Source organism: Babylonia areolata, chromosome 18 (assembly GCF_041734735.1).
Source record: "Babylonia areolata isolate BAREFJ2019XMU chromosome 18, ASM4173473v1, whole genome shotgun sequence".
Classification (NCBI taxonomy): Eukaryota; Metazoa; Mollusca; class Gastropoda; order Neogastropoda; family Buccinidae; genus Babylonia; species Babylonia areolata.
The window spans coordinates 13,446,119-13,472,038 of record NC_134893.1 but is presented as its reverse complement, the minus strand read 5'-3'; the positions used below and the strand labels follow the sequence as shown (position 1 = coordinate 13,472,038).

The 25,920-nt window shown below is 39.8% G+C and overlaps 3 protein-coding genes across 6 annotated transcripts in view; 2 read left to right on the top strand and 1 right to left on the bottom strand.

Annotated features, from left to right (window-relative positions):
* The window catches only part of LOC143292477 (clusterin-associated protein 1-like), a 17,241-nt gene extending 3,265 nt beyond the window's left edge, over nt 1-13,976 (top strand). The window contains exons 5-13 of one of the 4 annotated variants that reach the window (XM_076602792.1): nt 167-262; nt 1,111-1,194; nt 2,277-2,410; nt 3,483-3,624; nt 4,903-5,008; nt 5,457-5,549; nt 7,219-7,274; nt 9,964-9,996; nt 12,511-13,975. In XM_076602792.1, the coding sequence (XP_076458907.1) occupies nt 167-262; nt 1,111-1,194; nt 2,277-2,410; nt 3,483-3,624; nt 4,903-5,008; nt 5,457-5,549; nt 7,219-7,274; nt 9,964-9,996; nt 12,511-12,675 (909 nt within the window). In that variant the 3' untranslated portion in view covers nt 12,676-13,975. Of the gene's footprint in view, nt 1-166; nt 263-1,110; nt 1,195-2,276; nt 2,411-3,482; nt 3,625-4,902; nt 5,009-5,456; nt 5,550-7,215; nt 7,275-9,963; nt 9,997-12,510 lie in introns of all 4 variants that reach the window. The other 3 variants (XM_076602791.1, XM_076602794.1, XM_076602793.1) reach the window with 3 other exon arrangements.
* Nucleotides 13,977-14,463: 487 nt separating this feature from the next.
* LOC143292478 (large ribosomal subunit protein bL12m-like) lies at nt 14,464-23,973 on the bottom strand. The gene is made up of 5 exons (XM_076602795.1): nt 23,818-23,973; nt 19,141-19,333; nt 18,774-18,839; nt 17,536-17,673; nt 14,464-16,619 (listed from the first exon to the last, which is right to left on the bottom strand). The coding sequence occupies exons 1-5, from the start codon at nt 23,874-23,876 to the stop codon at nt 16,503-16,505; spliced, it is 573 nt and encodes a 190-aa protein (XP_076458910.1). The 5' UTR covers nt 23,877-23,973; the 3' UTR covers nt 14,464-16,502.
* A 227-nt stretch (nt 23,974-24,200) lies between these two features.
* LOC143291839 (translation machinery-associated protein 16-like) lies at nt 24,201-25,639 on the top strand. Its single transcript, XM_076601956.1, has one exon. The coding sequence runs from the start codon at nt 24,266-24,268 to the stop codon at nt 24,851-24,853; it is 588 nt and encodes a 195-aa protein (XP_076458071.1). The 5' UTR covers nt 24,201-24,265; the 3' UTR covers nt 24,854-25,639.
* The last annotated feature ends 281 nt before the right edge of the window (nt 25,640-25,920 follow it).

Here is a 25,920-nt window from a genome sequence, read left to right as displayed (position 1 = left end):
AATGAAAGATGTCATTGTTTTTAACAGATTTGTGTTTTGGACATGTGAAGTTGCCAGATCAGTAATGTGAATGACATGACTGATACGATCCAGTGTTCAGTGATGTAAAGCATGATGCACTGAACTGAGGGGTAGTTTTGAAGGCTGTGACTGATGTGATCAACAGATCAATGATTTGAAGGACGCACGACGTCTGGCGTCAGAGATCACGGTGCAGGGTGCTCACCTGTATGACATGCTGGGCAAAGAAGTGGATCTGAGGGTGAGGACTGGGCTTTTTCCTTCTCTTTGTCTGCTTTGTGCTTCTAGTTTTGCTGCTGTCATTGAAGGTGATGGATTGTTGTGTGTGTATGTGTGTGTGTGTGTGTGTATGCATGCATATGCATGTGTGTGTGTGTGTGTGTGTGCTTGTGTTAATGTGTGTTTGTGTGTGTGTGTGTGTATGCATGCATATGCATGTGTGTGTGTGTGCTTGTGTTAATGTGTGTTTGTGTGTGTGTGTGTGTGCATTGTATTGCTACAAAGACTGCCTCAAAGCATCCTTCAAAGACCTGGGCGTCAACATCAACACATGGGAGACGCTTGCTTTGGACTATCCAGCATGACACAGCAAGATCACCACAGCAGCCTGTGCAGCTGAAGCCAGGCGCATCACTGATGCGCAACAAAAGCGTGCTGTGCGCAAGATCCGAGCAGCATCCACTGCCAAGACAGCACCCACTCACTTGTCCCACATGTGGGCGAGCTTTCAGGGACCGGATTGACCTCATCAGCCACCTCCGGACCCACAGACACCAATCCTCATCTGATATTTGAAGCCATGGTCATCTTTGAATCCGAATCATCATCATCATCATCATGCGCATGAACAAGCAAGACTGTGTTCATAAGCATGTATGAGTGTTTCACTAGAAGAAAGTCTAAAGAGAGATACATACCTTCAATGGAAATTTGTGTGTTTGCAGGTGATTCACATCAGGATTTGTGAGGGCAAGAGCTTGTGCTTCTCTGTATGCTGCTCAGTGTTGTGCTGATTTGGTGTAGTTGATTTAGGACAAGACAATGTGTGCTGCTGTTAGTTAGTGTTCAAGGTCTGCTGATGTGTTTCAGGAAATGAGGACGATGGTGGTTGGCCGGTCACTGGAGCTGAATGAAGTGGAGCATGGACTGCACTCCTCCATACAGGCTGTGCAGGTGCGCACGCGCGTGTGTGTGTGTGTGTGTGCGCATGCGCATGTGTGTGTGTGCGCATGCATGTGTGTGTGTGTGTGTGTGTGTGTGTGTGTGTGTGTACCAGTCTTTCTGTCTGTCTTTGTGTGTGTGTGTGTGTCTCTGTGTGTGTATGTGTGTGTGTGTATGTGTGTGTGTGTGTGTGTGTGTACCAGTCTTTCTGTCTGTCTTTGTGTGTGTGTGTGTGTGTGTGTGTGTGTGTGTGTGTGTGCTCATTTGTATGTGTGTGCACCTAGACATGCATGTGTACATGCATGTATGCATGGACATATCTTTGTATACATGTGTGTGTATGTGTACATTAATGCATGTATGTATGAATGAATGTATGTACATAGATTCTTCTTTTTTTTTTATCTGGATGTGTTCCTTACTTCCTACTTAATTATCTGCATGCAAACTGATGGTGAGCAAGAAGTGCATTTGCTCAGTGTTGCATACTCTTATACAGTTTTGGGAGTCAAAATTCTTGCTAGTTTGTAAAAAATTTTACAACTCATGACTCTTCTGTTTTTTCTTTGTTTTGTTCTGTGATGGGTTTTTTTTTTTTTTTAGTTGTAAAGTTGATAGTCTTGTGCCACTGTGAAGTATTAGTATGACTTTAAGTATTGTGAGGATGACAGCATGTGCATCCTTCCCTGCCTGGGAGGTTTTAACAATGATTTTTTATCTGAAAGAATGACAGTTAATGTAGATCACTCCCATATTGCCTCACCTGTCAATGTTTACAACAATCAATCAATAAATCATTGTCAGGATCAGAAGAACTCTATATCTCTTTGAACAGTTTGATACTTTACACATAGTAAAACATTCTTACTATGATCATAAACAAATTTTGCAACAACAAAAATGTTTGAAAATGCTCAAACTCTGCTTTGCAAGTAAGTTGCCCAGAAGATTACCAAGAGTCATGTCCCTTCCCTCACTATCTACACTTCTTTGAAAGGTCGGAAGACCAGTTGAATGAATTGGGATTTGATGCCTAACACTGCTCAGGCACAGAGCTCAATGAATTCATGCTGTCCTTGTGTGTGTGGCTGCAGCATGAGATCCAGAAGACGCTCAACATGCTGGACAATGTGGCGTCAGACGAAGCCAACCTGGAGGCCAAGATCGAGAAACGCAAAACAGAACTGGACCGCAACAACAAGCGCCTGCAGACCCTGCAGAGTGTCAGGTCAGACCTGTGAGAGGAGAGGGTGAGGGAGGTCTCGTGATGTAAACTTGTGTGCGTGCATGCATGCATGTGTGTGTGCATTTAATTACACTTACTCTACCATGACCCACTGGCTGCTGCGATCCCCTCTTTGCAACAGTGATGACTTATTTTAAGATGCAAGACACGCTGGCTGTGGCAGCATTGCACGTTTTTTCAGCAACTGTCTTTTGCTTGTTTGTCTTTCTGTATTTCTTTTTTCTTTTTCTTTTTTCTACTTTTGCTTTGTAATAACAGCTATCAACAGTGAACTTTGTCCCTCTAGTGGGCATAACACCACAAGTGACACTGCTGAATTCAGAACTGTCAATTAATTACTGCAGCTGTCAGCATTGCATCAAACATGCATTAGTACTTTTGCCTGTGCACACACACACACACACACACACACACACACATGCATGCATGATGGCATGTACTCATGTGCATACACATCACTTGCAAACACTTGACACATGTGAAGTAGGGGGAGGACACATCAGCTACAGTGACATCTACAGCAGTTGTCCTGACAGAATGGCTGGACCAGAATCGTTGTTCATTCCAGAAGTGACTGTGGAGCAGATAACAGCTGTCGTTGCTTGTCTGGTGAAATAATCAAAAGGCAGTGACTGTTGCTAGAACCTGCTGTCAGAAGTTTTGGGTGATGTTATGTTCTTATCTGAACACATCAGACTACTCAGTCACTGTGCATACCTCCCTGTATGCTTGAACACAAACACCATTTTGTTGTTTGTTTCTCGTAACCTACCTCTGTCCAGTTAATCAGTTCAACCCTAGGGAGTTTACAGCCTCAGCAGGCTCTCCTGTCATACTGATGTGGAAAAGCAAAGAAAACATACTGAGATCAACTGTTTTTTTCCACCAAATTGACACATGGCGACACAGCCAGAAATACTGTACCTCAAACTTTGCTCACAGTTTACGTATATATGGGAACATGTAAACCATTTTAATGAGTAGTTAAGACCCACCTGTTTGAATGAATACAAATGTGTGTGTGTTTGATTTCAAGCTGTTTATGTCTGCACAGACCTGCCTACATGGACGAGTATGAGAGGCTGGAAGAAGACTTGCAGAAGCTGTACAGCTCTTTCATGGAGCGCTTCCGCAACCTGTCCTATCTGGAACAGCAGCTGGATGACTATAATCGCATGGAACATGATCGTCTGGAGGTAATTATGAAGACATTAACTGTCACATCTATGGGTAGAATGCTCATGGAAATTGTTCAGTGGTGCATGGAGATTGTTTAACTGGTGCATGAAGTGTAATATATGATTGTTTGATAACTAATGTATTGATAAAATGATAGTATTTAATGATTACTGTATTAATACAGTGATAGTGTTTAATAACTAATGTACTGATAAAATGATGGTGTTGAAATTATTTTTTTTATGCATAGTACTAACGACTGCATTAAGACTAGAATTAAGGCCAGACACGGTAGTACAAAAACGTATGAAATAAACTTGAAGTTTATGGCTTTCTGTGACATGGTATGCAAAGATATTGGACTAAACATGTCTAAAAAGGTGATTTTGTGCAATTTGTCATGATGGTTTCCATGAAAACGAATCCAAAATGGCTGACAAACAAAAAAAATAAAAGCTTAAAACTTCGGTACCTTTATAGATAGGTTATTTCTGTTTGTTTTATTTGATTTATTTGTATTTGTTCTTTATTATAGTGCAGTGGTATTTTGGAATTTGAATAAATACATTTATTATTATTTTTTTGTTGAAATGTGTATAAATTCCTTGACATAATGTTTTTCAAATGAATGTATATTCATTCTTTTACTAGTACTATACAAACCACTGCACTATAATAATAAAGATGAATATATAAAGAAAGAAAGTACCAAGTTTGAACAAGCTATCTTTTAAAGTTTTTGAGCATTAGCATTTTGAAAAATGGTATTACGAAGACAAAACACAAAACTGAGAAAATAGGAAAAGAAAGAGATGTGCTTGCACTCACAAGAAATCACACATGTTGATGAAGCAAATTATGCGAAAAAACGAAAATCACAAAAAATCATGATTTTGGTCAAAATTTCACTACCGTGTCTGGCCTTAAACAGCTTATATGTTTGTGTTTGATCATTGTATGATTGCAGTTACTGGATTGGCCAGAGTTAGATTCCAGAATATGGATAGCACCTAAGTTTGAAGCATGGAGAGGAGGTCTATGGCAAAGATCTTACCATCTATTCTCAGAAGGGAAATGTCAGAGCAGTTACATATATATCTTTTTCCTGTTGTTGTTTTTTTCCCTTCACTGAGGTTCTTTTCTTTCAAAAATGCATTCCATCAAAGTATTAAATCCCAGGTTCCAAAAATTCAGTGGTTACACTCCCTAAACACAGATGTCTCAGCAACACATCACACCGTCACACTATTTGGGATACATAAACTGATGGACATGTGTGTTGCTGGGGAGAGCAGGAGACAGAGGAGGCCCTGAAAGTCATGGCAGAGAAGATACGGCATGAGGAGCAGAAGCAGCATAAAATTACCAATGATGACGACGATGATGACGAGAAAATATTTGGTGAGTGGATCCACTGACTGGATGTGCAAGGATATTTTATAACAGTGGTTTGGTGTACACATTTTTTTTTTTAATGTTTAAAGTTTGTTTATGTTAAAAGATTTATATAAAAAAAAATTGATTGTTGTGTTATTGATGTTTGATGCTTTCATGTGATGTTAACCACATGATTGCAGAGTACTGTTGTCTACAAGGCAGCCTAAAAACAATCATGTTTGCAAAATCCCGCTTGTACATACAAAGGAATGTTGGATTGAAGCTCATGTGCAGAAGAGGAAGAAGAAGATTGCACAATGATGTAGACAAAAACGTTTTCATCGCTGAACCCAGACATTTCATGTGCCTTATTCAGAGATGATATTCGTAGTTTTGATAGTGACCGTGAGTTTGACATTCTGTTAGACTGTTGGGTAGTGACACTGACGCGTTGATGATTGGTGGACGGCAGGGCCTGATGGGGATGAAGATGACAACGACTCGGAGGAGGAGGGGCTGACAGGAAAACAGACACGCCCCTCACACCACAGGATGAGGCCGGAAGGTAAAAGGGGAAGCGTGTCTGGTGTCTGGTCATGGCTGGCACAGCCTATTGGGCTGTCTGCAACACACAAAGTGATCCTCAACTCTCCACCCCTCTCCCTTTCTTCTCTCCAGTTTGTTTCTGTATTTTCTCCTCCACTTTTCTCCTCTCTGCTCTTCTCTCAGTCTGCTATGATCTTCACTCACTTCAGTCTGTTCTGAACATCACTCACTTCAGTCTGCTATGATCATCACTCACTTCAGTCTGCTATGCTCATCACTCACTCAGTCTGCTGTTCTCATCACTCACTTCAGTCTGCTATGCTCATCACTCACTCAGTCTGCTATGCTCATCACTCACTTCAGTCTGCTATGCTCATCACTCACTCAGTCTGCTATGCTCATCACTCACTCAGTCTGCTGTTCTCATAACTCACTCAGTGTGCTATGCTCATCATTGACTTCAGTCTGCTATGCTCATCACTCACTCAGTCTGCTATGCTCATCACTCACTTCAGTCTGCTGTGCTCATCACTCACTCAGTCTGCTATGCTCATCACTCACTTCAGTCTGCTATGCTCATCACTCACTTCAGTCTGCTGTTCTCATCACTCACTCAGTCTGCTATGCTCATCACTCACTTCAGTCTGCTATGCTCATCACTCACTTCAGTCTGCTATGCTCATCACTCACTCAGTCTGCTATGCTCATAACTCACTCAGTTGCTGTGCTCATCACTCACTCAGTCTGCTATGCTCATCACTCACTCAGTCTGCTGTTCTCATCACTCACTCAGTCTGCTATGCTCATCACTCACTCAGTCTGCTATGCTCATCACTCACTCAGTCTGCTGTTCTCATCACTCACTTCAGTCTGCTATGCTCATCACTCACTCAGTCTGCTATGCTCATCACTCACTTCAGTCTGCTATGCTCATCACTCACTCAGTCTGCTATGCTCATCACTCACTTCAGTGTGCTATGCTCATCACTCACTCAGTCTGCTATGCTCATCACTGACTTCAGTCTGCTATGCTCATCACTCACTCAGTCTGCTGTTCTCATCACTCACTTCAGTCTGCTATGCTCATCACTCACTCAGTCTGCTGTTCTCATCACTCACTTCAGTCTGCTATGCTCATCACTCACTCAGTCTGCTGTGCTCATCACTCACTTCAGTCTGCTATGCTCATCACTCACTCAGTCTGCTATGCTCATCACTCACTCAGTATCACTCACTCAGTCTGCTATGCTCATCACTCACTCAGTCTGCTATGCTCATCACTCAGTTGTCTTTGTCTTTTCCACTGCTCTGTTCCTCACTGCTGTTCTCTGTCCTTAGCCCAGGTCATGTACCAGGGGAGGTTCTACATGATACTTTCTGACATGATACCCATATGAGTCAGATAATGTTAGATTTTGCCCTCTGCTACCAGTAACAGTCCTTTAGGTTGCCAGTCTGGGTGAGCATGCTTCATTTAGAAAAAAAAGTAATAAAGGTTCTGTATTTTGAAATGTTTATTCTGTGGTTTGCAACACAAGCTTATTTTGTTGTAATAGTGGCTTCACTTTCTCTGTCTCCAGCAATTTGTGTTGTTTTCTGCTGCATGTTTCTGTGTTATTAATGATGATAATGGTGATGATGTGGTGTGTGTGTGTGTGTGTGTGTGTGTGTGTGTGTGTGTACAGCAGCAGGACAGAGAGGTCAAGCCAGAGTGGCCGGCAGCATGAACCCTGACATCAGTGAGGTCAGTTGACATTCTCCTACCTGCCCCACCTGTCAGTAATGAATCATCCCCACCTGTCTGTCCCTAGAAAAGTTCCTCTTGCACCATTATTTCCCAGTATGTTTTAATAAATACCCACCCCCCCTACCAGACCTGACTAATTGGCTATAATCAGTTACCTCCCTGTCATTCTAAATGTCCAGTTTACTCCTCATAACCTTTTAGATAAATCTGTTATTTTTAGATGTTCGTTTATCTGTCTGAAGTAGATAACCTTACTGTGTACTTTATCCAGACAATTGCGAATAAACGTGCTCAGATAACCAACCTGTACTTTTATTGTTTTACCTGTTGGTTCTTGGTTCTTGGCCAACAGACTCCTGGCCCTGTTCTGTCATGTCCGCAGCTTTTTTTTTCCATTTCATTTTCTAAACCGTACGCAAACTTGAGGTTGCTTAGACTGATGCAATGATTTGCTCATCCCAGAGGACAGCTGCCTTTGATGCTGCTGCATCATGATCATACTACAGCTGTGGAACGATGGCTGTGCTTTGGCCTCTCTGTACTCTTTTCGCTTAGGATTGTTTGTCACCTAAGTGTTGTGCCATAAAAGTTTCTTTCATTCAGGGTTGGAGAGAATCTTGTGCTGTGTCTGCTGAATGAAGGTGCGGACCATAGTTGGCCATTGGGATCCATTGGGATCTCCAGGTTACAGACTGTCTGTCACAAGTCATGTAGTTCTGGTGACTCACAGAACGGGTGTGTCTGTTAGAAGTCATATAGTTCTGGTGACTCACAGAACACATGTGTCTGTCACAAGTCATGTAGTTCTGGTGGCTCACAGAACAGGTGTGTCTGTCACAAGTCGTGTAGTTCTGGTGACTCACAGAACAGGTGTGTCTGTCACAAGTCGTGTAGTTCTGGTGACTCACAGAACAGGTGTGTCTGTCAGAAGTCATGTAGTTCTGGTGACTCACAGAACAGGTGTGTCTGTCACAAGTCATGTAGTTCTGGTGACTCACAGAACAAGTGTTTCTGTCAGAAGTCATGTAGTTCTGGTGACTCACAGAACAGGTGTTTCTGTCAGAAGTCATGTAGTTCTGGTGACACACAGGTGTTTCTGTCAGAAGTCATGTAGTTCTGGTGACACACAGGTGTTTCTGTCAGAAGTCATGTAGTTCTGGTGACACACAGAACAAGTGTTTCTGTCAGAAGTCATGTAGTTCTGGTGACTCACAGAACAGGTGTTTCTGTCAGAAATCATGTAGTTCTGGTGACTCACAGAACAGGTGTTTCTGTCAGAAGTCATGTAGTTCTGGTGACTCACAGAACATGTGTGTCTGTCACAAGTCGTGTAGTTCTGGTGACTCTCAGAACAGGTGGAACCGTCTTAACCCTTTGCTGCCAGGGAAATTAGATTTATGTGAAATATATTTGCCAGGGTTTTTTTTTACACAAAAAATGGGTATATATTTTCAGAAAAAAAAATTGCTCTTTGTTATTGGAAAGAGACCCTTAAAGGTAATTATTTTCTGAAAGGTAAATGAATAAAGAATACAAAACACATGATGTTTTCCAGTTTTGCATTTTTCCAAAAACATGTGATTGTTTTGAAATCAGTGGGGGGGTTTTTGGGGGGAGGGGGGCGGGGGTGTCAGATTTACAACTTGTTTATTATGAACATTTGTCTGGTCATTTGTACAGTCATTTATTTTCTGGACAAATGGATAATAACTGTTCACACAAATTATACTAGAACTACCACAATGAAAAAATATAAAAAGAAATGTATACGCGAATCATTGTGACTGCTCTGAGTAATAACAACTTAGATATGATTGTCTAGTCCTTTCAGTCAAATCAGTTTTCTTGAAGAAATCATCATGCCCATCAGTAAAGTCAGACCCAAGATTTCGGTCGTGTCACTGTCAGTCATGTGGGCAGAGTCTGTTCTGTACAGCCACTGTCGTCCACTGTTTGTCTCTTCATTGCTCCTTTTTCTATTGAATCATCCAATTAAAGTTCATCCCTGGCTTCTTCTTCAAGTTGATGCTTCAATTCTTTCAGAGCATCAGCTAAAGAAAGCAATTTTTGGTTGTTCTGTTGCACATTGATCACACGCTTTGAGCTGTGTGTCACCATTTTGATGAGCGTACAACGAGGGAGCCAAACACAGCCAGTCATCCAACCAAATTGTTCAAATAAAGGATTGCCTTATGACATAGATGGAATTTCTAGCTATAAATAAAATCTAGAAAGATTCCCCAAGCTAAAGCTACCAGTGTTTTTGTCAACTAACTCAATACAAACCAAGGAAAATTCAGGGTATTTCAGTGACAAGTTCTCTCATAACTGTTGCAGTGAAGTGTACACAGCTGCACTGACATGTTATATTGTTATGCAGGCAGCATAGGGTTTAAGTCATTTGGCTGACAGGGATATGCTGTATGGTGAATTTATTTCTGCCAAAAGACCCACTTGTGAACCCCAGCTTCGCTTGACAGAAATCTTTATGTAGGAATATCACTTATACACAGTCAGTTTAGCAAGTCTCAGTTGAGGTTACATTGCCCAAATGCAAGTGGTTTGTGTATTCACACACAAAAAAATCATCTAGCACTGATATTTATGTATGTAAGTGATGGGTGTCGTGACAATAATATAATCAATGTTGATTAAAAAATCTGACATTTTTTCCAATGTTTCTTAGACCGAGAGGATCATGTCCCCTGTTTTTCCAGAGGTACTTGTATTGAACAGGCTTTTCTTTTGCTTGGGCTGTATGTGAATGGTAATGGTAATGGTGGTGTGTGGTGCCATTGTAAACTGGTTGTGTACTGGGACTTGAAGAATAAGCCTGTACTTGCACAGGGTTGTTGTTTGGTTTCATTGTTGTTCTGCATTGTGCTGTATACTGGATCATTAAAAATGGCGTTAGGGCAATAAATCTGTGTGAGGAATTATGATGCATGCTGAGTGATATTGTTTGCCGCATGTCATACTCCTTGCTCTTTGCTTCTTTCCATTTTTTTGTATAAGAAAATAATCACCACATGACTAACCCAGTTCATGTATTGGATATTGAGTTGGCTGTTGGCTTTCATACTGGAACTTTCAATATGTATTTTCCTGCACCACAAATTTAGTTGAGTGTTTACTTGATTCAGTTAGACAGTAGACAGCTGCTTTTATTCAGATCATGTTATTAGCTTTGGAGGGAACATGGTTCTATATGAGTGCTGTGGGAAGGGTGATTTGTGGAGACTTGCCACATTTCCTGATCAGCAGCAGTAACAGAATAAAAACAAGAGATGCAAGGCCTTCAAGACTCACTTGTGATACACTAAAAAAAAAAATTAAAAAAAAAAAAATCCAAGCTTTTTATGTATTGAGTATAATTTCAAAATGTAATGTTTAAGATGAGAAAGATCAGTTTAAAGCCAATTAAGTCCCCTAGAATTAGTTACAGAGTAATTTCCCTTTTTTACTATCTGCACCAAAAACGTTTGCAAAATAAATTAAACTTCCATGCTTAGCAAAAGAAGTTCCTGTTTGAACAAAAAATGATAATGACTGCTCTTGTTGTTGGGTCAGAACATCAGATCAAAGTGCCAAGTTTAGAGAATACACAAAAATATAAATATAACAGTAAACACAGTTTGCATATGATTAGGCTTCTTTTTTTTCTTTTTTTCTTTTTTTTTGTGTGCCCATCCCAGAGGTGCAATATTGTTTTAAACAAGATGACTGGAAAGAACTGAATTTTTCCTATTTTTATGCCTAATTTGGTGTCAACTGACAAAGTATTTGCAGAGAAAATGTCAATGTTAAAGTTTACCACGGACACACAGACACACACACAGACAACCAAACACCAGGTTAAAACATAGACTCACTTTGTTTACACAAGTGAGTCAGTGAGTCCAGTCCAGTAGGCAGGTGAGGGAATGTGCTTGTGAAAAGCATACTGTAAAGGTTACTATGTTGACTTCTCCATCAGTTTAAGATGGTGAACTGTACTCACACAGATAGTACATACAGAAGTGACTTGCTAAGACTTTGTGATGCATATAGCATTCTTATTTGAGAACACTAATGCATAGAAACAGCCTTGTGACAGTAATGCATGGAAATGTCTTCCTTTTTTTTTTTACCTCAGAGAACAGAAATAAATTTGATCTGACAATAATGCATTACAGTTATGCATGTAAACGTTTTCTCTGCATAGGCGGATAGTAGTTTGCACAGGACAGGAATGTCAGACCCCTGCCGGAGTCTGCACTAGTGGGTCACGGTTAAGTATGTGTAATTAAACAGCTTTTTTGTTATGATAGTAATGCAGAGAGATATCTTGTTGATATGACAGTAAAGCGTGAAAACAGCTTACAGAAAAAAATATGTAAACAAACTCCTGATGCAACAGTAAAGCATGTAAATAGCTTTCTGGTTTGACAGTAAAGCACATGCTTGACAGTAGGAGAAGTAAACATCTTCCTGACCTGACAGTAGAACATGTAAACAGCTTCCTTAATTGACAGGAAAGCATGTAACAGCTTTCTGACATGACAGTTAAACATGTAGACAGTTGACTGTTTGGCAGCATTACATGTGAACAGCAGCTTCTTGATTTGAGTTTTTCATCGTATTTTCATTAACATATATGTATGGTTGTATTTGAAATAAAGACACACCATATGTAAATCTGACATAAACTTCAGTTACTCAGTTTTCATGTTGTTCCAACATGATGGTGGTTAATGAATGACTTTCACTGGAATCAACGCTCTGTATTCTATGTGCCCTTCACTGTCAAACACATGTGCATGGGCGACTGAATAATTCAGAATGTATGCTGCATTGTGTTTGATTTGAGCCAGTTTATTATTATACACTGGTACTTTTCTAGCATTTTCTTCTAGTTCAGCCATATAGTGTTGTATTTCTGCTCATACTCATTCTAACATTCTTTTAAAAATAAAGACAAATATGTGCTTTTCTTTTCCATTTTGAATGTTATCTTCTGCACATCTTCAATGTATGTATGATAAATTATGCTCAGTGTGTAAGGGTAAGCGGGTCTGTTTTTCAAAATGTTGACAAGAGTTGATGACATTTATGTACATTACCAGTGAATTGCATGAACATAATTATTACATGTAAGGCAGCAAGTGCATAACATGCTGCTTGATTTATCATCATGTTGATGGTATTGTGTGCACGTTGTCACACATTTACAACATTTGATGTGTGTCCACAGGACAGCGAATCAGAGGGGTCAGGGGACTCCGAGATAGACCTGGATGATGACGATGAAGATGAAGAAGACGACAGTGAGGGAGCTGGGGCCATGATGCAGGGTGTGCCTGGTCAGAGAGGGCGACCACAGCCTGTGCCGCAAGACGGCGATGACAGTGACTTCTGATCGCGTTACCCCTGTCAACCTGCTCACTGGCTGGGATTTTTGAGAAGAGAGGGAGAATGGAGGGTACGAGAAAAGGGATAGGGAGATGGTGGAGGGGAGGGAGGGGGGAGGGGTAAAATGTTATGAGGAAGGAAATCTTGATGACAGATGATTTACTGAAAACAAAAAGACAAAACAAAACCAAAAAAAACTGTGATCCTCATATTTCAGCTGACATGCTTCTTATTTCAGTTCTGTGCGACTGCTGCATTTCTATCTTTTTTTCTTTTCTTTTTTTTTCATTAAATTTGTATTCCTTCAATTATGTTTCATTGGAGCAAGTTTAGATCTTTAATTTGTATTGAATCCATATTGTGCTATGGAAACATTTGCATTTGCAATGAAATGATAGATTTTTCTATGCTACTTATTTGGCAGATCATTAAAAACTGTTTTGCAACACATAATTCATTTATTTATTTATTTCATTTATATGCGTATTTCTTCATTCACTGCCCAAGTTCCAATTCTCACAGTTTCTACATTCCATCCACAACATGTATAACAAGATGCTGTCCAGAACAAAATTATAAATGTCTATGTCTTGTGCCACAGAAGTGTAATGAACAGTTTAATTCGTGCTTTCAACAAAGTTATCTCTTCATTGTTAATTTTTTGCAGAATATTATCATTAATATGAAGAAACAATTGCAGAATATCATTACATTTATGTATTATCAATTCTAGGGGTAAACTATTGTGGATATCATTAATATGAATAAAGATTTGCAGAACATAAACATATTTATGTATTCATTCTGAGGGGTTAATAATCATATATATAATAGTAATACCTGCACTTCTTGCAGTAGGCAGAGACATTTATTGGTCTTTGTAGTTTGTTAAACAAACATGAATGATTTTTTTTTCTAAAAGGCTTACTGATACTGTGTGAACTTTGAAAGGTCACACCCTTAAACATTTCACAAGTGGGCTTTTCTGTACAGCATGTCTGGAATGCAATATGTCTTGTGGAGTCTTTACCATGTCTGGCATTTCTGTAGGGTCCTGTCCATTGAATGCATTATTATATTCCACATGATTTTCCAAGTTCTGGTTTGTTGGACAGCATGAAAGTTTAGTGCAATATGTGAGGAATGTATCCTCACAATGATTATGTGAGTGCGTGTGCATGTTTGTGTGTGTGATTGTGTGTGTTTCAGTTTCAGTCTCTCAAGGAATGTATCCTCACAATGATTATGTGAGTGCATGTGCATGTTTATGTGTGTGATTGTGTGTGTTTCAGTTTCAGTCTCTCAAAGAGGTGTCACTGCATTCGGACAAACCCAAATACACTACACCACATCTGCTGGGCAGATGCCTGACCAGCAGCATAACCCAATACTTTTAGTTAGGCCTTGAGTGCATGTTTATATATTTGTGTACCTATCAGAGTGAATTTCTTCTACAGAATTTTGCCAGAGAACAATACTCTTGCTGCCATGACTTCTTTTTCAGTGTGCCAAGTGCATGCTGCACACAGGACTTTGGTTTATCATCTCATTCGAATGACTAGACAGTTTGATTTTCCAGTCAAACTTGGAAGAAAGGGTAAGCGGGACTCTCTTTATTGGCAGTTGAGCGTCTTACCATTCTACCACCTTCCTCGAAAAGTGTGATTGTGTGTGTGGTGTACAAGTACATGTATGAAAAAGACTGCTGAAGATGAAGCTCCATGAACACTGGAAAAAAACAAAAAACAGGCACATTCCACAATTTCTTCTAGGCCAGGGAAAACATATCCAACAGTCAGTTTTTCTTTCCTTTAATTTTTTCCCTTTCTCATGTACACAGTACCTTTTTTCCACTTTCATCACCTATGGACATTAGCACACAATTTCAACCCATCAAACAACACATTGCATGTCAATGTGAACTTAGCCCTTTGTGTTTTAAAAGAGGCTGGGGATTCAAACACACTTGAAGGCAAAGTTGGAATATCTGTAAGTGCATGTCAGTGTGTGATCCATTCCAAATACAAGCAATCAAGCTGGCCATCCACATGTTTAGCCTCTGTAGCCAGTTAAAGGTTTTAAGTCACTGCTATTGCCAAGCGACACCAAGCAAAGGTGCATTGTTCTTTTTAAATTCATCTGACCAGGCCAGAGAGTATTGCCACAGGTGTTGGAAAGGAATCATGTTGGAATTGCCTTACCTTTGGTTTACTCCTCCCCAAATCATTTTTACTGTTCCCAAATAAATGTGTTTGTACCATGCCAAAGTGTTTTTTTCAAATCAACCTGGTCATTCAATGCTTGGATACATTGAATTCAAGCTATCACCTCTATCTTTTACTTTTGATATTCATATTTATATGCCCTGTACAGCCAGTAAACAAACTGGCATTTTGTGCCACAGCTGGCCAAAACTAACTTTCAACCAAACACCAGAGGAGGTTTTTAACAAAGTTCGGAAGACCTGATCCAGTCTGTCAGCACATTAACTAAGGAACAGAACCACAGAGAGAATAAAGCCTTAACAGATATAAGGAACTATATTGTAAGGATAAAAAGTATTCTACATATACAGAATACAGGCACTTTAACTAAATTAATCCTTCACTCTGACCACATCACTTTTCATATTCACAAACCCTGGCTTTAACTCCAACACCTAAACAAACAGCTGAAAACCAAAGAAAGGCTGCTTATTTCAATGTCCTTTTTACTGCACAGTAATGTTGATGTTAGCAGTTCCAATGCCACTGATCTAATCATGAACATTATGAGTGATGAAGAAAGAAGATCAGAAGTTCACTCCTCTTGCCTATTAAAGTGAATTCAATTAGGCAATAAAAGAAGATGGTACACTTCATGCAGTTTTATCCATTCATTAATGAAAATGCTAAGCTGCATTTTTATGAGGCCATTTACTATCCACTTTTTCAATAACTGGCACACACTGCATATAGCTCTTCATATGCATGTTTTATTTTTTAATCCATCATGACATAGAGGTTCTGGTTCATTTCACATAAATGTTTTCAGTGGCTTAGGATAGGTTCTTCATTCAAGGGATATTTTATTCATACACACAATGCATAGTTGTACATTTATCACTGATCTTATGATAGTTCAGAAAACAGGGGTGGAGACATGGGGAAAACTTTTATCATAGCTCTAACAGACTCAAATAACAACTACAACTTTAAGGAAAAGTCCTCCTACTTCTAATGACAGAATATGAGCAGACTCCACTGATGCTCTTTTTGTTATGAATTGAAACAAAAGCAGAAGATAAGAGTGACAGACTGAAGACTGCAGGGAGTTATGGTCCTTGCTACAGGTGGTCACAGTGACTCCCCATTTTTCTCACATCCACATATTTTAACATTTCTCTATATATCAAAATATTTTTAAAGGAAGACAGCAAGACCACATTCAATGTCTAATCCAAAACTCCCATGCTGTTATCTTACTTCCACAGTGTTAAAGTAAATATTAAAACCTGTGACCCCTCTCTTCTGAAAATCTGATTTAATCATTCTAAAATGACCCAGCAATAGAGGTGTGCATGCAACATATTCTAAAAGTTATGAAATCAAGAAATATGAGATGAAAGTGAGCTCATGAGATGTCAAACAAACAAGCATGGAACTGCACAAACAAACATGAAATGAAAAACATAAAACTGCACAAACATGACTAAAATACCTCATATTATACACTCCAATAATGCACACAGTCTGTCTGCAGTTTGTGGTTGATGCAGACAGCAACTGATATTGGTATCACTTTAACTTCCAAACACATTCAGCAGTGTGGTGGGCAAGGTCCTGAGAATACACTTCACTCCACCTCCACCACACCCCCTGCAGCAGCCAACTCCTCTTTCAACTTCTCTGCCTCGTCTTTGGGGATGTCTGCTTTCACCACTTGAGGGCTGCTCTCGACAAATTTCTTGGCCTGCAAATATCACACAGCACCATCATCATCACCACCGTTATTACCACACAAACCACCATCATTATACACCATCACCATGTTGCAATAAGCATCGCACAAATCATTTATTATTTCAAACACATGACAATCATGAAACACAAATCATAATCACCATGTGATAATGAATATTACCACAAGATTATCTTCATTTTCATGATTACCACCTTTACTATGATCATCACCTTTACCATGATTATTACAACTGGATTACAATTACAAAACTCATGATCATCATCACATATACATGTAATATATAAACAACTGATTGCAGATGCGAAGTAACCAACACCAGTGCACTGTCATCTACCAGCAGTAAATCATGAATGAAGAACATCACATTAAATCACAAAGTCAAATCATAAAAAAGACCTGACCAGTAAAATCTTTTCAGTCATTCATTACTGACTATCAGTGTATATGACATAACTTGGGGCATGACCAGGTCACCATAAATGAGGATGTGGAGCAGCATTTTGCGTCATGAAAATGCCAACCTTCATATGGATTAATCATAGTATCAAAGTAATGCTGCTTTTGTATTTATCTTTCAGAAGACAGGAACTGAAAAAAGAAAAAAGAAAAAAAAAGAGGCTTGATCACCTTGAATACAGTATCTATTTACTCAGTTTTTTTGGTTTTTTTCTTTTTTATATCTTCTACTGTGATGATCTCCTAAACTGTATTTAAGTCTTCTTCTTCTTCTTCTTCTTTTTTTTTTTTTTTTTTTACTTATCAAAGTGGTATTTGTTTCTCTAAAATCAAGTTGCTTACATTAACTTATAACCAAGGTGACTGTAAAGGAGCTATCAAAGGGCAATAAAACAAGAAAGATAAAACTGTGAAATTTACACTGACATCCACAACACACTCCCCTCACCTGCACAAGGTTCATGTTAGGTATCAATCCCTTGATGGCCTTGATGAGCTGCACCTTCTTGGCATCGTCAAACTTGGTCAGCTTCACTGTGAACGCCATCTTCTCCTTCCGGGGAGCCACCTCCTCCTCCTCTTCCTCCTGTGTAAACACACACACACATACAAATGCATGCACACACACAAACACATACACAGAGTCACACAAAGATACCCCACAGAAGTGGATGTCAGAACAAATACTGAGCATAACTCTGTATCAATAACATAAAATGGAGGGTCAATAACACTTCAAATGGAGGGTGAACAAAAAATAATGTACATTGAAAGCAAATTATAAATATTGTGCATTGTAAACACATTAAAGTTATTGCACACTGTAAACAAATTATATTTATCTATGTTGGAAATAAACTGTACTTATTCAAGTTATTGTATGTTGTAAACAAATTATATGTATTGTACATTATAAACAACTTATATTTAGTGATGTTGTGAACAGAATGTATGCTGTAAACAATAACAAAACCTGTCATGCTGGGTTTTTATGTTGCTGTTTTTCCGATCACTCTTTTTTCTGTACATTTATGCCAGCAGTCTTTCCCTCTCATGTTATACTGTTCTTACAAGGACTGCCCCCCTACAGTTCCTTGAGAGTCCTCACTGTCAGTCCCTTTTCTTCCCTCCACTTCACATTACTGTCGTGTGCAACTATTTGCAGAGATCTGGACATTGACACACACCTAACACTGTAGTGTACAACTATCTGCAGAGATCTGGACATTGACACACAACAGGAACTACAGACTTGGAGGAATGTGGAGAACAGCTCTTCTGTGTGGCACCACAATCACTCTTCCGGAAGTGAGAAGGAGAAGAAGAAGACCTCATTCCCACCAATAATTCTCCTGCACTTCTTCACATCAATGATCTTTTAGCAGGCTTGAAAGCTATTGTGTTCTGCATTGTGCAGGTCACAATATAGTACATGTCATTAGGCTGTTTATTCTGAACCACATCACAGATGTCAGCAGACGTGAAAGCCAATGGCTGTGGCATACTGTAGCCACTGAACTGTACATACATTATTGCAATGTCTATTTTAATACCCCATTCCACAGATCTGTGAACAGGCTTTTAACAAACCTGACCAACACCTGATGTCACTTTTCATTCTCTGATTTCTTCTACTTCATGTCACCTTTCATCCTGATCCTTCCCACAGAAAGTGACTGTGCCTACCTTTGCTGCTGGTGCTGCTACTGCTCCCATGGCCATCATAGGTGTGTCTTGAATGTTGAGCGTTTTCTGGAACAGTTATATAACACTGGTTTCAGACCAAGTAGTACACATCACTTCACTTGGCTGAAACTTGAAAGAGTCACTCCATCAAAATGAAGGGATAAAACAGATGCAAGGTGTTTTTTTTTAAGTTCCCAAAACACTTTATGAAGAACTTAAAATAAAAATTAAAAAAACAGCATATTTGGCATGGGTGTTTTTTTGTTTTGTTTGTTTTTGGGAGGTGTGGAGGGGGTGTGGGGGTTCTTTAAAGCCCCCAAACTGCTAGATTATAAGAAAGCTCACTAGCTGAAAAACAATGTGTCACCTTGAGAAGCTCATTGAGGTCCGCCACTTCCAGCAAGGTCAGCTGACTAATATCTTCCACAAGCTTCTCTATTTTGGGGGCATAGATCTTGGGTTGACCCTCCACATGAGGTGAAGGAATCACATCGGTGCTGGTGCTGTACAGATGGTTGGCACTTAGGCACTGGCATGTCTTGAGTTGTTTCTGTGCCAACCTGTGAACACAAACATTTTCTATAATTAAAAACAATTTGAAGTCTTGTTTTGTTTCTTTTTGGTTTTATTTTTGTTGTTCTTGTTGTTTTATGTGTGTGTGTGTATGTGAGTGTTTGTGAGTGTGAGCATGTTTGCAACAGTGTGTGTGCATGTGTGTCACTCTGTGTGTGTGTATGTAGTAGTAGTACTAGTAGTCTTCAGTTTAACGTCTTCCACTTTAAGTGATATTGTGCATGCGTGCGTGGTGCGTGTGTGCTTTCAATTAACCTCTGTATGATAATGCACACTCCCATGTGTATGTGAGACACACAGAGAGGGGAGAGTGTGTGTGAGGGCGAGTTTTTGTGTGCGTGTGAGTTTGTGTGTGTTTGCATGTCTGTGTGTATGTTTTCTGTTCAACTTTGTGTGAGAGTTTGCATGTGCACCGCACACACATACAAACACACACACACACAGAGTTACAGAAAGGGTGGCCAGAAAGCCAAGAGTGACATTGCGCAATACAGAAAAGGTGCCATGCCAGAACAAAGATAATATGACTGACAAATATACCAACGTCCAAATGAGAGACAGAGAAAGAACTTGTTTGAACAAAATATAACACTTCATGCACATAATGCAGATGAATCTTTGGTATTCCATCTATAGATCCCTGATAAAAAACAACAACAACAAACATCTGCAGTCATGAAGTATACTGCAGCAGGCATCTGCTGACGTAATTTCAGCACCAAAAAGAAAGCAATGATATGAAATGCTACAAAAGTGTCAACCCAAAGTACCTACAGCCTCAGGCACTTGATAGGAAAGAAGATATTACATGCATACACACACATGTGTGTATGTGCACTCGTGTATGTGTATCACATGCGCATGCGTCTGTGTGAGTGTGTGTGCCTTTTTTTTCATGGTGGCATCAACAAGTGCCATGGATGGATTGCCTTTTGCCATGTTCTGAACTTTGAGTTTGACAACAGCGGGCTTGACTTCGATCAACCGTGACCTGAGACATTGAGCGTTTTTTCTCTTCTCAAAGCCTCTTCACTACATGGTCTACATCAAAAAATACAGATTGGCACATTCAAAAGAGTACTTCAATATCTGATCCAAGTGTGAAATGTGAAGTTCAAAGGTATGGAGGTGAGACTGAGAGGCATTTTGAAACAGGTTCACTCAAACATACAGTTTTGAATTTTTGAACCAAGCCAGAATCCAAACTGCTTGGGAATACATCAACAAATCTATCAGACATATAGGCCTATATACTCCCATCATTTTCTCAACAGATTAACACGAATCTCAGGATCGACCCTTCAGGCTCTCAGATTTATAAATATCCATAAATTTACATTAAAATCTCATCTCAGTATGGCTTATCAGTTATCTATTCTTTTATCACCTTGTCTCAGTCGTAAGAAGAAACACTCGATCTTCAAATCATCAGTTCTAAGGATTCCATCTCCTTTTCCATAGCAGAAGTATCCAATAATCACTGTGCCAAGTGCTTACCATAGCTAGTATTTAGTCAAGTAAAAAAGAGTATGTAATTAATCTCTGTTCAGAGATCCATTATCAAAATATTTAATAAAAATATCATTAATGCAGAAGTAAACAGAGTCTTGTGCAAACATCATACATGTTCAGTACCCTCTATAAGTTTATTTCAGACAGTGACAATATTGTTGTTCTGGAGAAGATGATGGTGGATTTCGCGCACCATGTCAAAACAAGCCTCTAACAGTAACATAAAATGACAATGACAGGCTTTGAATAGTCTGATAAGGAATAACAATGGAAAGCGGACATACAGCCAACCAAAGAATACCAGTGCCTTGACCTAAAGGCTGACACTAAACAGTAAACTGGTAAACAGATGAGATAGGCTGGTCTGGGGGCAGATTGAGAACACGGCCAAAGACAGGAAATTGGTTGAATGTTGTTGACAACCTATGCCCAAGACCTTTGGGGAGACGGTCAATGATGATTTTTAACTCTGTATCATTTCAGATCATTAACATCACTCAGTTTGAGTCAGCAGTTTATGATAGCACATATGTATACAAGGAATGTTCATTAAAGATTTCTCCTGACTTACTTCTGTTTACTGTAGGAGGCTGAAATTACACATTTATAATAATACATATTACATATCTATAGTTCAAGAGGTAATTTGCATCTTTGAACTCATAACAGTTTCTCTTTTCCAGGCGCTATGGAGGAGTAAGGTGTGATAACAGAGCCAGCTGAATGCAGAGCCATCATCAAATTTCTGCACATGAGAGGCTGCACACTAAGGGAGACGTTCAAAGAGACGAAAGAGACTTATGGGGAGGATGCACCATTGTCTGACGTAGTCAAGCATTGGCATCATCAGTTCAAGTATAGTTGGACATTGTTGGAAACGGCTCCCATTCCTGAGTGACCACAGTCCACCACTGATGAAGACACCAACCATCAAGTGATCAACTAGCCCATGATGTCAAGATTAGTGTGGGGTCTGTAGAAAAAAATCATCCATGACCATTTGTACATATATCATAATAATAGAAGTTGTCTGCGTGATGGATTCCCCAGTTCCTCACAACTTTCCAGAAGCAGGAACCAGTCAGTGCTCCCAAGTTCTTTTGGCCATGTGCCAAGAAAACTTGGAGGACTTCTTTGAAAGGCAAATCACGCAGGACAAAACAATGGTCCATCACTATGATCTGGAGACAAAGACCAGTCAAAGCAGTGGAAGCATTTTGACCCACCAACTTCAAAGAAGGCACGTGTCCAACCCTCAGCCTGCAAGGTCATGATCACAGTCTTTTGGGATCAGCATGGAGTAGTGATGATGGGTTTCCCGCCAAAGGGTACCACAATTATCAGGACATACTATGCTTCATTGCTGCAGAAATCATGGGAGGCCATAAAAACCAAGAGACATGGCATGCTGACCAAAGGTGTCCACCTCCTGCAAGACAACGCCCCAGTTCGTAACTTGCATGTTGCTCAGACGGAAGCAGAGTCCTGTGGCTGTGAAACCCTGCCCCACCCCCCTTATTCTCCTGACCTCACACCATCTCACTTCCACCCTTTTCCAACCATGAATTCATTTTTGAAGAGCTAGCACTTCCAGTTCCAAGACGATGAAAGGCTTATTTCCGAGGTCAAGTCATGACTTCTAGTGCAACCTACAGACATTTATGATCAACTGGCAATGTCTTCACAGAGCTCTGCATAAAGCACAAGAAGAAGTGTCACCCCATTGTGGTACCTTACTACCTAAGCATAGAAAAATTAATAACTGTGCCAAGTTTCATTCCTCTCAGTCCATGTGAAGTGGGTCAGTGGAAATCTTTAATGAATATCCCTTGTAAAATGACTTCTTCCTAACCAATCCAATCCTTCCTGTCTTATCTTTCAATCTCTTTCACACACATGCACTGTGACACATTATTAAACACATGTGTGATCATCTTTACAGATGTTCTTCATCTCTGTTTTCATAATCAATGACTTAGAAAAAGAAAGCCTTTGCCAACAGAATGAAATAGCATGTATTATCAAGTTATATGGAGCAGCCAGCTGGATAAGTACTACTGTATCCCTTGAATTCTGCAGAGTACAGAACCAAGATTTCAATGCACACAGAGATAGGTCCTTAGGTTTCATTCATTCAGCAAAACTGCATGACTGTAGTCTTAAGATGACAGCAGGAGCCTGTACCACTATCAGACTATGTTCCAACCCCCTCTTTCCAATAAGTTTTGTCAGCATGGGACCCACACCTCAAGAATCAAGTGCAGTAGCTGAAGACAACATGAGGAGAGTGGCAAGCTTCACTTCAGGGAATTATGATGAGAGGACACTGGCCTGTGTGAAGGCTGGAGGCCATGCTAAATACTTCGATCTAAAATGGGGTCCACTGGAAATAAGGTGGTCACAAAACAAGTTCATACTCCACATGATCAACAATATACTTCTTTCAATGATGGTGACACATGTACATAAGTGGAGTAACCCAAAGATCCGAAGAACCCCAGTTGCTCCATCACTTAATCAGCAGAAGTCTTCTGCTGCTGACATCACTCACGCCTTATGCCCTCTCACACCAGGCAAGATCGGAACCAGCGCTGACCACCTGCACCGATACTGCATTACCCATTACCTGATGCATTTCAGAAAAGCCTTGGTAACGGTACCTGGTGTTATAATCAGATCATGAGACCGGCTGCCAAGCCTCAGTCGTTAACCACAGTCAGAACAGTTGAGAACTGTACACACGGGCTACACACGCAGAGAACCCAGCTCAATACGGCATGAAAGATGGAGAAGATAACTGACAACTGACAGTGAAGCTGAATCCATAATGGCACAATAAACTGAGATTTTATGCTGATCTTGATTTCATAGATTTCTTTAATTTTCATGCATAAAACATCGTCATACTCATAGCCGTACAATCTGATTAAAATATAGGCCTAATGTAATGTCAAGTAACCTTCGACAGTAACTGGAAACGACTCCAACTGAACGAAGTATAGCCTTTGTCGACTGCATGATGGGCGATCCTCACAAAAATCTCCTTGGCATGCAATTGTTCATTGAAGTTGTCCGCTTTTTGCACAGAGGTTATCCAACACACGAGGTGACCCGCAAATCGAAGAGCAATCTCAGAATTGAGCCATATGAGAAGTTTATATGTTAGAATTTCGATTTAAATTTGGCGTATTTGTCGTGCAAATCGATATTCAGTATAATATATTTTCACTTCACGATTATGAAGAATAATGAATACTGATAGAATGTATTTTGAGTATGAATTGACTTAATCAGTAAATGGTTTAATTTGTTGTGACTCCCAAAATTCTAGGGCGATTTCCTGTTGCCTTCTTCCTGTCGTCACGCACATGTTCCACAGTCAGTGAGGGAAACTTCATTCAACAAACATGCCTAAAACACAAAAGACCAAGACGGAGAAGATTGCTCACCCATACAGCCGCAAGGCCATGAAGGAGGAACGACGACTTCTCCACAAAAACCGCGTAGACCAAGGTCGACAGGAACGTTCCAGCAAACTGGACACACAAGCCGAGAGGTTGTTGTGGTTCCACGAACGTCTCGATGAGCGACAGTGCTACAGCAAGTCCGATCTGCTGCACATGTTGGAGCAGTTCCGAAACCGATTCGATGATGAGCTGGAGCAGATCGCCATTGTAAATAGTGTGGGGTCGAGGAAAGGCAGCAAGCAGCACGCCTCCAGAGAGGCGGCCATCAAGATGACACAGGATATGGAGAAGAACGAGTTTGAGAGCGTGGGAATAGAAGTTCCCGATCTCTGCAGCAAGGACAACCTCCGAAACTTTCGCCTATGGGGTGGGGAGATGAAGTATGTGCAGAATTTAAAAATGAAACGGATCAGTGTGCGCGATAAAGAAAAGCTTGAAGCTGCTAATTCTGCAGCTGATTGCATTCCAGTCACTAATGACAGTGAAATCAACCAAACTGCTGGCTGTGCAGTCACTGAATCAGAATAAAGAAGAAAAGATATTGAATCACCTTTGACTTTAATAAAACATGCCGGCAGACCTTCATTTCCTCCATGGAACCCCGTGCACTGCATTGCAGCAACATAATCACACTTCAAAAAGTAACTGATGTGTCATCTGTAGGCAGTACTGAAGCATGTACACTCATATCTGTAGGGACTCATCATCATTGATGATTGAGACGGCGAATCAATATACTGAACTGTTTCCAGCTTACAAATTGAGTGTGGGAATCAATAGCAGCCATGTAAATATAACCAGTTTTTCAGTGAAATTGACCATCAGTGACCTGACAGTAAATGAGTAATAATTATGTGTTGTTTTCAGTTGATCATTGACTCCAGAACTTATCTTTCTATAGTGTTATCAGTAGTAAAAAATAGTTTGAATGTCTGATCCAGTTTAAAGGTTTTTTACCACTGGGAAAAAATCAACAGAACACAACTTGCCAGTGTGTTCCAGCTGACGCAATTAATTCTAGATTATTATTATTTTAGATCTTTTTGATTGATCAATTATTATTGTACACATATTTGTATGAACAGATTGTAAATTCTCATTTAAGCATGTGTGAATGACAAATGATGCAATTGCAAATAATTTTAATCTACCATGTACACAGTGACATTCCCACTGTGTACCTCACTCAAGTTACTGAAGTTACTTTATATTGATGTGTGCAATGGATGACTGGGCTGAGAAACTGCCATGTGACAGGCCATTGAATGCATATATAATTACTATTTCAGATTAATAAAGTTGTTTTATATTGTATTGCATGTGTGCATGATTTCATTTGTGGAACTGGAAGCCAGGAAGTGCACAATTTTAAACCACTGAGTTGCCACACCCCTATGCCATCTGTTTGACACTACCTCTCCAGTTCAGCACATTTGTTGGCTCACTGTGTTCATGTCAGGGGGAAATGGGGGTGAATCTGTTTTGCAATGGGTGAAGAAAAGATGTTAAATATAAAAATACCATTTGATTACATTTATATATTTATTATTATTGTCACTTTTTTCTCACTTGTATGTGTATAACCAGATGTTTGG

Coding starts and splice junctions, on each gene's coding strand:
- LOC143291839 (XM_076601956.1), top strand. CDS start 24,266: ATGCCTAAAACACAAAAGACCAAGACGGAGAAGATTGCTCACCCATAC.
- LOC143292478 (XM_076602795.1), bottom strand. CDS start 23,876: ATGCAGTCGACAAAGGCTATACTTCGTTCAGTTGGAGTCGTTTCCAGT. Junction 19,334..23,817: donor GTTTCCAGTTACTGTCGAAG/GTTACTTGACAT, acceptor TTGTGTTCACAG/GTTGGCACAGAAACAACTCA. Junction 16,620..17,535: donor CTAACATGAACCTTGTGCAG/GTGAGGGGAGTG, acceptor TGATATTTGCAG/GCCAAGAAATTTGTCGAGAG.